This window comes from Rhinichthys klamathensis, unplaced genomic scaffold, assembly GCF_029890125.1.
Source record: "Rhinichthys klamathensis goyatoka isolate OS25496 unplaced genomic scaffold, OSU_Roscu_1.1 h1tg000111l_1, whole genome shotgun sequence".
In the NCBI taxonomy this organism is placed as follows: domain Eukaryota; kingdom Metazoa; phylum Chordata; class Actinopteri; order Cypriniformes; family Leuciscidae; genus Rhinichthys; species Rhinichthys klamathensis.
The window spans coordinates 11,527,955-11,545,535 of record NW_026606649.1 but is presented as its reverse complement, the minus strand read 5'-3'; the positions used below and the strand labels follow the sequence as shown (position 1 = coordinate 11,545,535).

At 36.1% G+C, this 17,581-nt stretch overlaps 1 protein-coding gene across 1 annotated transcript; it reads right to left on the bottom strand.

Moving 5' to 3' along the window:
- Window positions 1–512: 512 nt before the first annotated feature.
- sacm1la (SAC1 like phosphatidylinositide phosphatase a) lies at window positions 513–16,026 on the bottom strand. Its single transcript, XM_056254489.1, has 20 exons — window positions 15,903–16,026; window positions 12,473–12,570; window positions 10,943–11,017; window positions 10,714–10,841; window positions 7,722–7,871; window positions 7,203–7,262; window positions 7,089–7,122; window positions 6,736–6,837; window positions 6,571–6,656; window positions 6,386–6,472; window positions 6,140–6,208; window positions 5,968–6,047; window positions 5,234–5,332; window positions 4,885–5,023; window positions 2,778–2,847; window positions 2,606–2,678; window positions 2,436–2,529; window positions 2,259–2,351; window positions 2,012–2,069; window positions 513–1,491 (listed from the first exon to the last, which is right to left on the bottom strand). The coding sequence occupies exons 1-20, from the start codon at window positions 15,929–15,931 to the stop codon at window positions 1,355–1,357; spliced, it is 1,761 nt and encodes a 586-aa protein (XP_056110464.1). The 5' UTR covers window positions 15,932–16,026; the 3' UTR covers window positions 513–1,354.
- Between the last annotated feature and the right edge of the window lie 1,555 nt (window positions 16,027–17,581).

The window sequence follows — 17,581 nt, the reverse complement described above, 5'->3', positions numbered from 1 at the left end:
CAAATGACAGTCACTGAAGCTTGTATTATCATTTGCAGAAGATTACAAAACACAGATATAAAGGCATCAAAATCTACATTCTTTTTCTACATTAAACCAAACTGATAACCATTCAGTTCTAAATGTAGTAATGAGTTCAAAAGGAAGACCTTAAAGTAATCCATTTGCCACAAAAAAAAAAAACCTTGCTAAATATGTTTAAGTTTGTCAAAATGAAAGGAAATTGGTGGGTTAAAGGTAAGACATTTCAAAATGCACCATCATGCAAGTGAACATTAAGAAAATGACAATTTTATTCTGATTCTGTTCATGAAGCCACCTGTCTAAATAATTGAATCAAAAGCGAATACCTTTTCAATTGTCAGTATAGTTTAAGTGAATTCAATCAAAAGTGTGAGCCAATTTGACAGGTAATCTGAAGTCTATTTCCGTCTAATGAACTGCCACTGAACTGGTAACATTGAAGAGGAGTGCAATCAAAGAGCCATTAAAGAGTGACTTTTTTCTATACGTGTCATATCTGTTAGTGTTCATTGGTCCACGAAGAGACATAAAGAAGTCATACAGGAAAGTGCTGTTCACATTTTTTTCTGTAAACTCATAAAGAAAGTGCTTAATACTTCTCTCTCCCCCTAGTGTGGCCCCACAGCTGTCTAATTTGATCATTTATGAGGGACACAAAACCATAAACATGCTGGCAGAACAAAAGGAAACCACATTAAAACCCAAACTGCCACTGCAAAGAACAACTAAAAATAACCAATGCATAAGGCTGATTTCGGGACAGATATGAGAGGACAGAAATGGTAATAACCAATTGATGAGCCACTGATGCATCATGTAACATTCACTTGCATAGCAATCTAATCAGAATAGACCTTCATTGGTCTATCAACCCATAGACTGGGCCAATGGGCACAGGTCTGGTGTACAATATCATAAAGCAGAAACTCTAGAGCCAAAACAAGAACTCGAATTTCACAACGAGTCAATTTAGATTGATCTCCAAAAAGTAACAACACAACAGCTTTGAAATAAGATGCTATGTTCACAATGCACTTACAGGCTGGAGATCTTGTGCAACCCATGAGCAATTTTGAACTGATGAAACTAAACTAGTAAGGAAATTTGGACACCATGTCCAATGATTCAATGGAAATTTGTAGTGCGACAGTAAGTGTTGTGAAATTATAAGGTAATACAGGCTGGTAATACAGTTTTTTTATAGGAGCAGGAAACAGGGATACTTGCTCTGCTGAAGAAGTTTAAGGACAGTGTGGAGAGCAGGTTAATAAAAACTTTTGGAGGAAAATGAAGAGGAAACAAGAGAGCAGAAAGAATGAGGTCTGTGTATTCAATCCATCTTCTCTTTTTGGACCAGTTTCGGTGCGTCAACAAACTCTCGTCCATTGACCACGATGACAGCGGCCGTAAGAGCACTGGCCATTCCCCAGAATAACACGTATGCCAGGGTCTCTGTCCAAGTGTCACCTGATAGAGAGTACAGATCCATTATTATTCACAAACTACTTTACTACTGTATTCGAACTCAAACTTTCTGGGAAAATGGTAATTATTTAAATGAGGAATATTGCAACGTGTACATTCCCGGAAGGAAACTCAAGACTATAATCGAGGCGTTTCAGGGAGTTCGGAAACAGTGCTTACTGATATACTGAATAACTCCCCGACCCTTTGCATTGACTTTGTGCTTTGTAACATTGCAGCTCAAACAGTAACATGACACACACGAAAAAAGCACAATAGGACCCCTTTAAAGAGGCTTTTTTATTATTTATGATATCAGCCTGGTTAAAATGAATTTTAATTGAGAAATTAAAAACATGCTCATCACTGAAGAGGCGTATTTAAGTCACTGCATGTATAAATCTTAAATGCATCTTAAATGGATTACCTTTTTGAATAAATTAATGTATCTGGACATAAAACAATTAGGGTCAAGGTCATTGACCCTACTGCTTTATTTCACATTGCATTATAATGACCTTACCAGCCATTAGGAGACAGATGATGCACATGGAGAAAGCCACCACCATAATAACAGGAAGCTGCGGAAGGAATTACAGAGAAATAGCAACATAAAATATGCAGGAAATGACCAGCAGCTGGTGGTGTTGAATTATAAATGTTAGGACTGCCTGAAGCAGCTTGGACTAAATTTTTCTCTTTCTATTCATCATGGTATTGACCTCTTTTAATTCGTATTCTCTTACAAGCAGAATGCACAAAGCACTGACCAAGAGGAACTTCCAGTCCTTCTGCGCGTGCAGAGGCGTCAAGCCATCAGTTTCATCCACTGTATAGTTTCCAAGGAAGAGATCGATGGAGTCCTGTGGGCAAAGTCAATTACTTAAAATTCACCACAGCAAACTGGGTCTGATTGAAAGACATAAAGACAAAGATGTCATACGCACTTGTCTGAACCCGTCTGAGAAATTGTTCTTGTAATAACGGATCATTGAGTTCCAGCCGTCCATTACCAAGCCCCAATGAGTCCTCTTCCCGGTTCTGAGGTCAAAGGTGAAGGTTACAACGGTAGACGTACACAACTGCAGATATTCTAAAAGGAGTCTGGGACGAGTACCTGGTGAAGTCAGTTTTCAGGGCTCCTGTTCCTGCATACTGTTTAGCACAGGCATTGGCATTGTCTGCCCACGCTGAGAGAAAGAGTAAATGAAAAAATAACTTGCTTAATTTACGGTCGATAACAGGAGAATTTGTGTGTATTGAAGTCATTTCTAGAAATATAAACACACCGTTCTTATAAATCTTCTCAAAATCAGCCTGTTCGTCAATCCTCTGGCCTACATGGAGGACACCCATCCTCTGAAATGACATGCAGCTCAAGGTGAGGAGGTACACATAATGACAAACCAATTGTCAACCACATTATGGATCCATTTCACTGATATCTAAATGTTTGCAAGCGATCATGACTGCACAATAGAGCGTTTACACCAGAGTTTCCGCTAGAAAAAAATGGTGCCGGTCAAAGTGACCGGCAGAGGTTTCGTTTAACGGACATTTTGATGATATGCCGGTCAAATATCGCCTCTTAATTAGTCAAGTTGAGGAAAACTGGAGGCAGGCTATGTAACTTAAAAAATGACATAATCAGGCGGTATAGAATGCAACATGTTATTATTAGCCTAACTTTCAAATAGACGAAAAAAACATGAACGTCTGATTGGCGTCAATTAACACCAATTGTTTTTTACTATGGTTTCACACACATTCACTTTTTGAAACATTGAGGCACGGATGTACCTAATACAAATAAATAACTAGCTAACTAGTTAACATCTCGAGTTAACTAGCAGATCATTCATTTAGTTCGCTATTAAATAAGAGATCTAGCGCTAAAATCAGTTGTTTTTTAAATCAAGCTGAGCGCTCGTGTCCGCTGCTATCAGTTGCATGGACGACGCGCTGCGGGAGTTGCGCAATCTTCACTCGGACGCGCGTTTCAATCTATCGCCGTTGCGGAGAGTCTACACAGGCGAAGCACTGCTACTTGGGCGCAGAGATATCACGCAACACCTGAAATAAAGCTTGCCACAAAGAACCGGCGAAAGTAGGCTAATGATTATGCATGAAACATTTAAATTGTTGATAAATTGATAAAGTTGACGATGCAGACTCGCCATCTTCGCAGTAGTGAACGCGCCTAGAGAGAGAAATGCACACTTCATGAATAAATTCTTATTTTTTAATCCAGGCAAATTTGTTGATGAAACATTGATTAAAATGAAGATACAATTTATACAAAACGAAATAAACTTTAAAGAAAGGCTTTCTACAAAACAAAACTAAATAAGTGGTCAAAATCATGTCTGACCAATTCCAAATGTTTTCCGATATATATCTTATGATCCTATCTTACTCATCTCATGCGGTTCCCTTTTCATATAGCCTAATCAACATAGATGAAATAAAAAAATAATGACATTATATTATTTATAAAAATGAAACGTATATTTAAGTTTTTTAACTTATAATAAGCGTCACACCGCTCCGCTTTGCTCACATGCTCTGGTGTGTAGCCTTAATGCATGTGTGCGTGCATGTGGTGGAGGGGTGCGATTTTCGAATAATAATCAACCCAACGATCTTCGAATATTATTTTTGCTTGAAAATTTCGTTTTGTATAAATTGTATATTAATTTTAATCAATGTTTCATCAACAAATTTTCCTGGATTATTAAATAAGAAGCAAATATAGTGGACAATAGGCTAATCAGGACACGGAGGCGTCGGCGCGTGCACACTTCTCTCTATAGGCGCGTTCACTACTGCGAAGATGGCGAGTCTGCATCGTCAACTTTATCAATTTATCAACTTTATCAATAATATCAATGGACCTGGCCATATTTGAAACGTCTCACTCAATCGTTCGTTGTTTAGGTCTAGGCCTATATTACAGCCGTTCTAGGCGTGCGCTTTATTTGAAATGCAGCATGCGATGTTGTTTAATAACTTTCAAACGGTAGAGCCTGTTCCTATAACATAGCCAAAGGTCGGTGTATTTTTTCTTTATACATTTTAGGCTTATTCTCAAATTCATATTGTGTTAGGGGGGCGGGATTATTACGCAATTTTAATCGGACAATTTGACCGGAGAGATTTAATTTTGTCGGACATTTCATTTTTTTCCCGGCCAATGTCCGGTAATTACCGGACAACGGAAACCCTGGTTTACACATCCTCAAAAGACATGACGCATCAAGTTTCTAGTAAGTTTCTTTCACTGACAGAAAATCCTGCACAAAGCCACAAAAATCAGTCAGATTTCTCAAGTGCGTAAGTGTCCTCAATTGCATCACACCTAGTTAGGACGAGGCTATTTGTGATGCGGTCTCTCACCTGTAGCTGGCTCTGAAGGGAGCGTCTGGCCAGCAGGCTCTGAATGACGTTGGTGCGGTCCAGGCAGTCCATACAGTTACTGCGGAAGGTTCCAGACTGCTCGGACGACACCTTCCCGTCTGAGCTCACCATAAAGTACCTGCAGAATCAACATTCAAGAACCAGATCAAAGCGAGCCAGTGACGACATCAGAGACCACAGTCCTGATTAAATGACTTGCATATTTACACATCAGACTTTCCATCCTCTCTTCACAGACATATAGTCTTTATGTCATCTCCAAAAGCTTCTTATGTAATATTTCCTATACAAATTTATAGGAAATGACAGTACAGAAATAAATACAAACCCAAACTCTTCTTGCATATCAGAAACTGCATCAACGAGAATCTGGAGGCGATGCCATCTCATCTTACTGCACTCTTTGTGAAAGTCAAAGGCTATGTACCTCAAATGAAACACAAGTGTCACTACACAGTTAAATACAAGAGGCAAATAGAAAGATCTGATATGATCATAATATATCTGCTTTTAAGTAAAGCTCAGACAAGTAAAAAAGAAGTAAAAACATTTATAAATGTTACAAAAGATTTCTATTTTAAATAAATGCGTTTCTATTAATCAAAGAACCCTGGAAAAAATGTATCAGGGTTTCCACAAAAATATTAAGTAGCACAACTGTTTTCAACATTGATGATAATAAGAAATGTTTCTTGAACAGTAAATCAGCATATTAGAATGATTTCTGAAGCATCATGTAACTGGAGACTGGAGTAATGATGCTGAAAATTCAGTTTTGCCATCACAGGAATACATTAAAGTATATTAAAATAGAAAACAGCTTTTTTTAATTGTAATAATATTCCAAAATACTACTGTTTTTACAGTGTTTTGGTCAAAGAGCACACTTCTCCTCAACAAGATGAATGGTTTGAGGCATGTGATTTGAGTTATCTGACATAGTGTAATACTTAGTTTTAAGGGTTTGTCAAAAACCCAAATCCTAGAATGAGCAATTGCCTTAATTGCCAAACACGACTAAAGATGCATCTGTAGGCATAAAAAAAAAAACTGTTTAAGTACTTGATGAGTCCGTTTTCCATGCCGTTGACCATTTTGGCGAAGGCCTGTTCAAGGGGCAGCTCAGATCCTTTCTGATTCACCTACAGACAAAGCAATTATCTTAAGCTTTGTGACCAATGGCTACAATTTTCTGAAATATTCTACCACAAGAAAAATGTAAGAATTTATTTACCAAATTTAGAATCACTTGTTTGCCATAAATGAGAACCTGTGATTCAAAATGCCTCCTGAATCCATCCATCTGCAACCAGATAAGATAGACACGATAGATAGACACGATAGATAGATAGATAGACACGACAGACAGACAGATAGATGATAGATGTGGTCTCACATGATTGGTTTCGGTGCTTATAGACACGATAGATAGATAGATAGACACGACAGACAGACAGATAGATGATAGATGTGGTCTCACATGATTGGTTTCGGTGCTTATCTGTGGCTTGGGCTTGTACCTCAGGTTGGGTCTTTGAGACCAAAAAAAGGGCATGGAGCCTCGAGTCTGTGTAAGAGGAGAGTGAAAGAGCATAATTGGGGTGAATTTTGAGAGGTCAACAACAAATATCCTTCTAATAGAGGCCAACAGTAATTTCAACCAACCTGCACAAAGGACGCCCTGCCATTATTGTACTGGACTATCTGTTCTGTCTCAACGAAGTTAGCAGCATGTCCTTCAGAGTCAATGCCTGGGGTGCAAGGGAAAATTATAATATCTGCAGTAAAGACAACTGTGTGCATATGTATAAATGCTTGAATATATCTGACCTCTGACATAATATCGGACCCCTGCTCTAAAACAGCTCCGTCTAGAGATGAGGATCCACTGAAACACCTTCCCATTGATGCAGCATGGCTTCATCACAATAACTGAAGCGATGGGTTAAGCCTCAATATCACGTGGTTTTACAACTAATGTGTCATTTAGCTGACAGTTATATCCAAAGCAACTTACAGTGCAAATGACAGGTGCAATCCCCTTGCTAAATAAAATTTATTTGTAGAATATGGATTTTAAACTAATCATGTCCAATTATTTTTCTTTATCCACACAGTCAAGGCAAAATAAAGAGAGCAACTTAACCATGAACAACGTTGTTAAAATGCACCTTAAAGGATACATCCATGGATGACAGGAAATGCAAATTTATGCAGCTGAAAAGGGGAACCAGTGAATAAGCATGTATGGTTTTCTCATATGTTTAATGTTTTATGTATTAGGAACATTTTTATACCTCAGGCTGTGAGACGATTTCTCTTAAAAGGTTTCCATTCCACACGAACCTCTGGTCTGCCTATGTGGAGAGACAAGAGAGAAGACCAAACTAAACAACTTCCAGAGATCATCTGAGAAGTTATTGTCATTTTGCAGGATGTAAGACATGATGAACAATGCAACCAAATATGCTCAGGAAGTTGGAACGCACCAAACTTGAACTTTATCAAAAAATCCAGACACAAAAGCACAAAATCTGGCTTTGAAAACAAAACATGAGGGAAAACAGTGTGTGCCCGCATGTCAGCAAGTGTTCTTGTAAAACAAGAGCTTTGCAAATCTAGTTTACAAAGAGACGGCACATCTCCTGTGACGGCCCTTTATTGTAAATTAGGAATGCGGTTTGAGTCAATGAGCTGACCAGACCACCTGCACCCTGCTGTGCTCTATTTCTCTCTCTGCCACTGAAACCTCAAACAGCTCTGTCTCTCTTCTGCCATCATCACTCGCTCTCATCTGCAGTCTTTCCTCTGCTCACCCTCTCTAACAGGCTCATCTCCTGGAAGTCCGGGCTGGTGTTGGACAGGCGCTGTTGGGTGTGGGTCAGGTCATAGTCCGTGCAGAAGTAGAAACCGTCTGTATTGAGTACACTGCTAATCATAGTCAGAAATGACTTGTTGTCTTGCATCTGTGAGAAGGAAACAGCCATTGAATAAGATTATAGGCAATACATGATACGAACAGAAATAAGACTAGGGTTGTTGTTTTATTATTTAATTAATTGGGGCATTTTGGCAATTTTATTCATGGAAAAAGTAAAGAAATTACAGGACATAATGGAGAGAAGATGGGGGTGAGCAATAATTAACTTGACAATAAAACCTAGCAATATAACCAAAAGTAAACCTTACAATTATGGTAAATAATGATATATAGATTTATGTTATCAAAAAATGTCTGTTAAAATTAACTACTAAAAAGACCTTTTGAAAATGTCCAAATTATTTAAAGGTACACTTTTGAAAATTAATATTATGATTTATAATTGTTTTTCTGTTTGAACAGTTGCAGATGAAACAAAGATAAAGTATAAAGATAAAGTAAATACAAACATAAAGTATTATTTTTATGAATATATTATGCAATAATAATAATTAAATACATTGATAATATTTTAATTCTATTTGTATGTATTTTGATTTTATTATTAAGGCAAGAGACCCCAGGTGAATAGGGTAAAAAAAATATTTATAGATAAATCACCAAACTTCCCCGGTTAATTGATAACATTAAGAATTGCAACAAAAAAATTGTATTACAAGTTTTCTGAAATGTTAAGTTTAAATATGCAAATGAGGCACTCACTATCTGATTAAATATGCACTAATTTGCATACATTTCTAGAACAAAAATCTGAACATTGGATGAAGTCAGGTTAAAAAAATGGACATATTAGACATATTAGAGTAAAGGTTTTTAGAGAGAGGATTTTGGATATCACTTTATATCACAGAAAATACTGTCAACAGCCAGAATTTTTATATATATATATAGGAATAAAATGTTGTATAAAATCAGGAAAATTATATAAACCCCTCTGTAAAAACCTTCAGAATATAGATAGGAAAAAACCTGTAAAGTTTGGTGTTATGTAAGTTCTGCTGAAGTGGAACATTCTGACTCAGATTAGGAGAAAATACTCATTTTGAGAAAACAGCCTTTAAAGATATTGACAGGTCCATGAAAACTGTGTTTTTGCCTGTAGTGTCTCGCCTTAAATTATACATTTAAAAAATCATTATTTATGATACAACTAATAATTATCAATAATACTAATAATAATAAAACAATTGTTTATATTATTAATGTATCATTCATATAATTGAATGATACTATTTTGTCTGTTTCTCTCTTTTCAGCTAATTTTTTTTTTTTTTTTTGCCCAAATTCATGAAAAAAAAAAGATTGTGCTAAATTTATAATAGACAATTGGCAAATTTGTGTCACAATATAATGTGGGACAAATCTGAACTTGCATCTCTCTCATAAACACTTAATGGCCCGGTTTCACAGACAGGGTTTAGATTAAGCCAGGATTAGGCCTTAGTTCAATAAGGATATTTAAGTAGCTTTTATAAACATGCCTTAAAAAGCAAGCAAGAAAAAAACACTACTGGTGTGCATCTAGAGACAAAACAATGGCACTGACATATTTTAAGATATATTATTGCAAGTTGCTTTCAGTTAAAACAGCTCAAACATACATTTTAGTCTTGTCTGTGAAACCGGGGGAATGTGTCTGGAGCAGATCTAACTGCTAAGCCATGACTTTGACAAAGAAAAGGAGTTTGTCATGTTCAAAGTCTGTTGAAAGTTTTGTAGTTGAGGTTTATGCATATATTCAAATCATGCATGTTCACAAGTTAATCTGCTCCAGTGCATAACACAGCACTCACGGCAATATTACTTTGGCACAACTCATTCATTCTTACTGAAAACAAGCTTTGCTAAATGTGCAGGTGCCAAAACTATGCTCTAGGCCAATGGCAAGACTTCAAGTCTGTGCATATCCCTTCTGCGGTCAGTGATCACTAGCCAAAGTTCTGACTCTGGGAATGGGGTGGAATAGGAACGACCTGCATTGAGTCCTCCTCCCAGAAGAACATAGTCAGCAGAACCTTTTGCAGTTATTAAATTCTGCTCATCTCTGTGCCCACAGAGTTAATATTGAAATGCAATTCATTATCAAAATTTCACAATATTTAACATATATCATTATGTAGACAATTCATGCATGGAATAAAAATTAGGGTGAGCAACAGATTAGTAAACGTGTGGCACCTTCATCTCAGTGTCTTATTAGTGAGGCTAGAATCATACTTTGGATGCAAACAACGATGAGAATGCAAAACGTCCTTGCATTTTCTTATTAAATTGTGGTCTGGCACATTTTGAGACAAAACAATGCAATTAAACCGTCGCTAGAAGCATTCACTGCAGACTCAAACTCTCCATTGCCCTTACTTTACTCTCCTGAAGGTTCAGAGGTGTTTGGAGTACTTTATCGGTCTAGTTAGTCCACTTGCAGTCAAGCCTTCCAGGCACTTTTTCAACTCTAGCAGGAAACATTTCCTGTGCCCATTGCTGGTCTACTCACCGGCTGTATCCAAGGCCAGCATTTCAGCCGAAGTCTTAGCCTTGCTAAATAATGCAGCAAGTATACAACACTGTAATGAGATATCACTGAGCTCTGAGCGTGGGCTCAAATGAAAAATTTACTGTACGACTACGAGTACATCCCGCTTTCACAAACTGGGGCTGCATCTGCTGCGTTGTTATCACAGCACTTCTGAGTAAACTATAAATAGAAAAAAGGCTAAAAAATCATAGCAGGAAATCTTTGGTTATGACTTAGAGATGTACTGGGAAACTCATCAAACAACAATTGACATTTAGAGCCCACTTTCTATTCAAGGTGTCACAAACATCAGCATTAGACTGTGAAAGTTGACGTTAGGGACTTTGATGACCTGAATGTCTGTGAGGTGCAAAATGGTCTTCTTATAAGAAATCACATCAAACTCCACCGCTTTCCATACAGTGTGGCCAAACAGGTCGCCCACTTTCCTCTTCCGAGTGATGACTATGAGGTACATCCCTGAAGAAGCCAAAAAAAGTCATGCGTCACGGTAAGCAAACATGTACGTGATACAATTAACGTTCCGAATTCTATGTGGAACATTATAATATGGGACCTACCAGCCACAAGGCGAACAGTTCCCATGATTCCACAAATGGGCCTGGTTACGCCTGATGGGGGGATGTCCTTAATACCTTCAAGAAGAAAAAACATTAATGCACCATACAAATAACAGTAACCCATTTTGCAGATTGGGGAGATTCAAAAAGTCCTATTACGCTTTTTTCAACTTTCTTTAGTGTGTAATGTTGCTGTTTGAGCATGAAAAAGGTCTGCAAAGTTACAAAACACAAAGTCACTCCAAAGGGAGTTATTCAGTATATCAGTAATCACTGTTTCTGAACTCCCTGAAATGACTCGACTGTAGTCTTGAGTTTTTTTCTGGGAATATACATGTCACAATATCCCTGATTTAAATCATTTCCACACAATTCATGCACAAAAATTCAGGCCTGGTTAATTTGCATTAGTAATGAGTTGAAACTCGTGTGTGTGACATTTCCGAAATTCGAAGTGGTTGACCAATCACAACATACATTGCACTTTTCAAAAGAGGGGCTTTATAGAAACAGGAACTAAACAGAGCGTTACAGAGGTGCTGCAACAATGTAAAATATGTGAAAAATAATGGGGGTTTTTAACATTTAAACATGAAAACCTAATCTAATAGACCTCAAAATCAAGACATTGAAATTATAGGCATAATAGGTCCCCTTTAATATACTTCTCTGCTCCAGCATGAGGAAGTAACAGCGCTGTGCTCTGCAATTTCTGGGATACACCTTTAACAAAGCAACTACCTTAAATGTAAAATGTCACAGTGACAGTGATGATAAAAAGTCACTTTGCAGGGAGGTCAAGATTAAAACAGAGAACTATGACAAAATCCAAATAGCTTCCATAACTTTTAATCAATGCCAGTACACTTTGAAAGGTCTGATTCTCTTGCAAGTTGAAGCTCTTCATAAATGTCAGATCACAGCAGCCCATACTATAAATCTTCCACTGTACTTTTTTACATGGTCAGAGAAATGACGTGCTTAACCTTCAGAAAATGTTCATCGCCAACCTCAGGAAGACAATCTACATTTTATATGAGCTGTTTATTTTTGCTATTCACTTTTAGTAATCCTGTTATTGAAATTTGGGACATTTTGAAATATAGTTTAAACACCCTAGTTTGGTAGTTTGCCAATTGTTTAGCAATAGATAATAGTTTGGGGTTGGCAAGATGTTTTTGAAAGAAGTCTCTTATGCTCAGCAAGGCGGCATTTATTTGATCAAAATACAGTAAAAACTGTAATATTGTGAAATAACACTTGACATGTACATAAATTCTGAGACTTTTAGACAATTTTTTGATTTGATATCTAATATGATAATTTCTCATGCTGGGCTAATTTTATATAAGACAAAGTTGATCAAACATTTCCAGTAGTTGTCCAGTAAAACATTTGTGCTTTATGCTTTAAAAAAAAAAGATAGGACACCAAAGAGCCTTATAACACAATGGGTCATTTGTATAAAAAATGTAATGGAATACAAAGTATTTAGACTGGCTTCCAATCCTATTAGTCATCAAACCGTACCTGCAAGGGTCATCTCGGTGGACACCCTATCAATAACCAACACGTCATTAGCTCCATCATCACAAGCCTCAATGTAGAACTTCTCAGGTGTTGCATGCCTATGAAAAGCAGAAAAGACAAGAAAAATCAGCAATCGTGTTCTATTTTTTAAGCGCAACTATTTCTGATTAAACTGAGAGCAGCACGTCTATTCTGAGTCTTTTCTCATTGTGCTGGTAAACACATATATTTTACCTATATAAAATAAGGGGTCAGGGTTTGGCTGGTTAGCATGTGGAAGTTAGCTAGTATCTGCATTCTGGTAGGAAATCGCAAGATTATTGAAAATGTGCTAAACAGTACTGAGTGAAGACAAACAACACTGAGAAGCTTTTGACTGGTGATAATATCAACAAGACGAAACATCGTCGGAAAGATCAAGTTAATCTCATCTCAGACCATCTGGAGAGACCAGATTATCAGCAGTGTCATAAATCAGAAATGAAATACTTTTAAAGAGATGAGATATCTCATCTCTTTATGCAAGTTTCCACAGTGTGATGAGTTTGAGAATCTGTTTCAGTAACACATCCTATGTGTGTGTCCCACTTTTATGGCTGGAGTCTTCCTTCCTTGCCAGAATGCTGAGCAAACAATTTCTGTGCATCACTTAACGTGTCTGCAACGAGGGAGGCATCCTGTGCTTGGACGGTTAACTTCTGCCTTATTAACCATTAGTGCATAATACGACTGAGAAATTTGTCTCAAGTTCAAAACTTAGGCTACTTGATGGCTGGGTTTGTTTAGATGACACATGGTTACACAACAACTTGGTATTTTTATCATTCTCAGAGACAATTGATCAGGTAACGCAAGTAAAAGCAACAGATTTTTTTGTTTGTTTGTTTTTTGTCAGAGTTGCTGAAAAGTTGCATCACTTATAGAACTGTGTCTAGGGTTATACTTTATTTAAAGGTGATGTAGTTACACGGTACTACATGTACTTACTATAGTAATTACAGTAAATTATGCATAATTACAAGCAACTAACCCTAAACCAAACCATAACCCTAGCCGCAACTCTATAGTAAGTACATGTAGTTAATTTATATTACTAATACTAAGTAATTTATACTAAGTATTTGAGAGAGTAGAATGTAACTACATCACCTTAAAATAAAGTGTAACCGTGTCTCGTGTCTGTATATGACAAAACACAGCCATTATGAATCATAGAAAACATTCAATACAAAATATACACAATGAATCCTGTATTGTGTATATTTTGTATTGTGTACATTCTGTATCATGTGTCTATTTTAATTTGTATTGTTTTGTATATTTCATGTACATGTCATGCCTTGTAAAGTGCACTGTCTGAAGTACGTACCAAAGACTTTCACCCACCACTACACTTCTTTGTTTTGGTGGTGAGAGAATAAAGGTGATTTGATTTGATTTGAAGGTGAATCAAAATGGGTAATGAGTCTAAACAGTGATTATGGTGCAAGGGTTAATGTCATTATAATTTTTCTGTAATACCACTGGCAATGTTCTTTTTATTATGCAAGAGGCCATGCATAAGACTCAAAGGCTTACTGTACATCTAAACAAAAGTAGGCTATACAATAATAAGGGCAAATTTCATAATTAAAGCTGATGCAAACAATCATTTATATTTTGGTGTTTAGGACGGATAATGGTGAACCTAAAAGACTGTAAAGAACATGTCTGGGTCACAACAGCAAATAAAATAAATACATTAAATAAATAATTAATAATTAAATCAAATAAATAACTACTATCAATATTTTTTGAACAATACATTTAAATTATTTTGCATTGTAACATTATTATGACAATTAAGCACATTTTATCATTACTATAAAAAATAATTCATTATAAAAGCAATTTTAAAAAGATATATTATTTAAATTGTGAAACATACATAAATACAAATCATGGTAGTATTTTATTATGAAATGTACAGAAATACACATGGTAGTATTTTGTTATCTTAAAATAATATATATATATATATATATATATATATATATATATATATATATATATATATATATATATATATATATATATATGTTATCTTAAAATAATATATATATATATATATTTTTTTTTTAATCGGCATGAAACAAAAGTTGCAATAGTCTTTTCTTTCCTATTGTGACGTGAAACAGCTTCTCAGACAAGAAAAAATGTTTTGTCCGGGACTTAACATTGCCCATCGGGAATTGGTTTGCTATAGCTGTCTCATGTGATTGACAGGCTGTCCCACCCTTGCACCAGTAAACACATCATCAGAGAACTGAAGAGATGTCGTTGTCGGGACTGGAAGGGGAAGTTATTTTGATTAAAGATTATAAGGGCACATGAATTATAATAATAATAATAATAATAATAGTGCATAGATAAATCATTTGATGAATACGGCAATCTTCCATAAATACAGGAATTGTCAAGTTTGATTTCATGGTGACTTTAAAGTACATAGAGACTCTTATGGGCCAAATTATGTTTCTGACATACTGGTTTTATTGAAGGAAAAAAAATCTGTGCCCATATAAGATGATTTTCATTTCAATTGTCATGAAAATAATATCCTTGTGGAAAAAAAGGAAAAACATGTTCAGATACTCAGTAACTCACAATACAGACAGACCACTGTAACTTATATCAGTGTCTGATAACCAACCAACTGTCATGTTGATGTTAAAGGTGTGGGCTAGTGACATTCCATTCAGGTTTACTACCCTTTCAATGGTGCCTGCAGTTTCACCCCTTAAATAAAGCACAATCTTAACAGTGTAGATAAGTCATACTAGATATTTATATACATATCTAATGGTTCTCAATGGCTTTTTCAAATATAATGTAATATTTCAAACAAATAATAGATGTCATACTGTACAAAAAAAAGTGTATAGCAGGAATTGACTGAAAAGGATCAACTGTTCAACAGCAGCTTTACACAAATGCAGCACTGAAACAGATCACTGTGCTTCAGTGCATTTTAAGCAGTCAAAAATGAGCAACGTAGTCTACATCTAACTTGCACTCTCACACATGTATGAGAACAGGTGCTGTCCAGACTCACCACAGTCTCATAATAAAACCAGTGAGCTGCCTAGACAGCATTTGGCGCATCACAGGTGTGTTGAATTGGCTAAATGCAGTGAAAAGGTTCGGCTCGAGCGTTTTGTCTAGACAGGCAGCTCATTGGGTTTTGATACACAGCCAATCTGAACTGTCTCTGAACGGCTTAAGCCTGTACAGCTTCCACAACAACATAAAACTGCCCTGTACAGACAACCACACACACTGACAGCGCACACAGACGCTGTCATTTAACAAGCTGACATTCATTAAAGTGAAACTAAGCACTGTATGGGTTTATATATGTCGCTGTGCTCGAATAAAAGTTTCAACTTACAGGTTGAACCTCTCGTAGGCGGTCGCCATCTTCACTTCCGGGTTTGGTCAATCCGACGTGACGTATATGTGGGAGTGGTGACCGGAAGTTGCGGCTTCCGGTTCAGACGTCACGGTGCAGGTTGCCTCATTTGCACCTAAAGTAAAGATCCTAGAGTTCGTATTGGTCTCATTTTATGTACTATTAGGTATGTATATGAAAGATATATATATATATATCTTTCAGTGCTTAGTTTGTTTTTAAGCTTTTTATTTTGCAGTGAATTCTTCATATTCAAGACTCATACTAAAGTATTGTTAGTTGAAATGTCTCAAACATTCCGAAGCCCATTTCTCCCACACACACACACACGCACAAATTATTCATGAGAAAGCCCTGACATAAAAAGTTGACAGTAGCCAATGAGATACTATAGGCGTCACAGTTATGACAAATTATTAAATAAAAGTAAGAATTATTAGATAAAGCATCATATTTATGGAATAAAAAGTTGACATAATATAGTTTAATATATAATATAATATGACATAAAAAGTCAAAATTATTACATAACCTACTAAATCATAATATGAGAAATTCAAATTTGACATAAAAAGTCGAAACAATTAGATTAAATCATAATTGTGACAAAGTCAACTATCTCATAATTTTGACTTAGTATGTCATTATTTTGACATTTTATCTCATAATTATGACTTTTTATGATAAATTATGTACCAAAACACGATTTGTTTTCTTATGTAGCTTCCATAGTCTCAATAAGCACAACACATATCTAAGACATTGTGATCTCATTTTAGTTTAATTAATTATTTTATTTTTATTTCGAATATAATATTTGTCTTTGTTTTAATGCAGTGCTTACAGTTATGTGTTTAAATAAATAAATAAAATCCAATCCAAACTTAACACAAGTGGACACTTTTAAAAAACACAAAATGGGAAGAACAAAAAAATATATCATAAAAACAGTGTCTCCCACAAGTAAATACACATTTACACACATGTAGTATTGTGCAATGTACTGTATATGAAAATGCAAGTGTAAAGGTGATGATACACGGGGCAACCTTTTGAGCAATGTTGCTGTCAACGGGCTACAATGATCGAATAATTAATAACACAGGGCCCAAGACCGATCTAAAGAATCCAGATAGAAATTTGTTGCCCATCTTCAATGGGAAAGCCCCCAAGGAACATTGCCTGGCAACATTGCTCAAAAAAGTTGTCCCGTGTTCAGCAGACTTTAAGCAGGTGCGGATTGTTGGAAGGTCACCTGTGTGTTGTGTGTGTATGCTTTCCATAGCTATAAAAATTGAACAATCATTAAAAAAAAATCCCAGTCCATGAAATATTTAAGGAGTGTGATTATGCATATGACATAGTCCCCCACCCACAAACCCAACCCAAAGATGAATCAGGAGGCAAGGGTAACCCCCAACTCAGAAAGCTAAGTGTAAAAGAGGAAACCTAGTTTCACCTGCAAAGGAACCCACAACAGGATGTTTCCATCATTGCATCCACTGATTAGCACTTGTATAAGATTACATGATCGAATCAAAGATATATCATGTACAGTGCCGTTTAAAAGTTTTGGGCCAGTAAGATTTTCATACTTTTATTCAGCAAGGCTGCATTATATTCTTTAAAAGTGACAGCAAATGCATTTATAATGTTAC

Excerpts from the sequence above, each read along its gene's own strand:
- sacm1la (XM_056254489.1), bottom strand. The coding sequence starts at position 15,931 with ATGGCGACCGCCTACGAGAGGTTCAACCT. Across the intron at positions 7,872-10,713 it reads TGCACCTCACAGACATTCAG|ATGCAAGACAACAAGTCATT; the intron begins GTCATCAAAGTC and ends TCCTTCTCACAG. Across the intron at positions 7,263-7,721 it reads AGATGAGCCTGTTAGAGAGG|GCAGACCAGAGGTTCGTGTG; the intron begins GTGAGCAGAGGA and ends CTCTCCACATAG.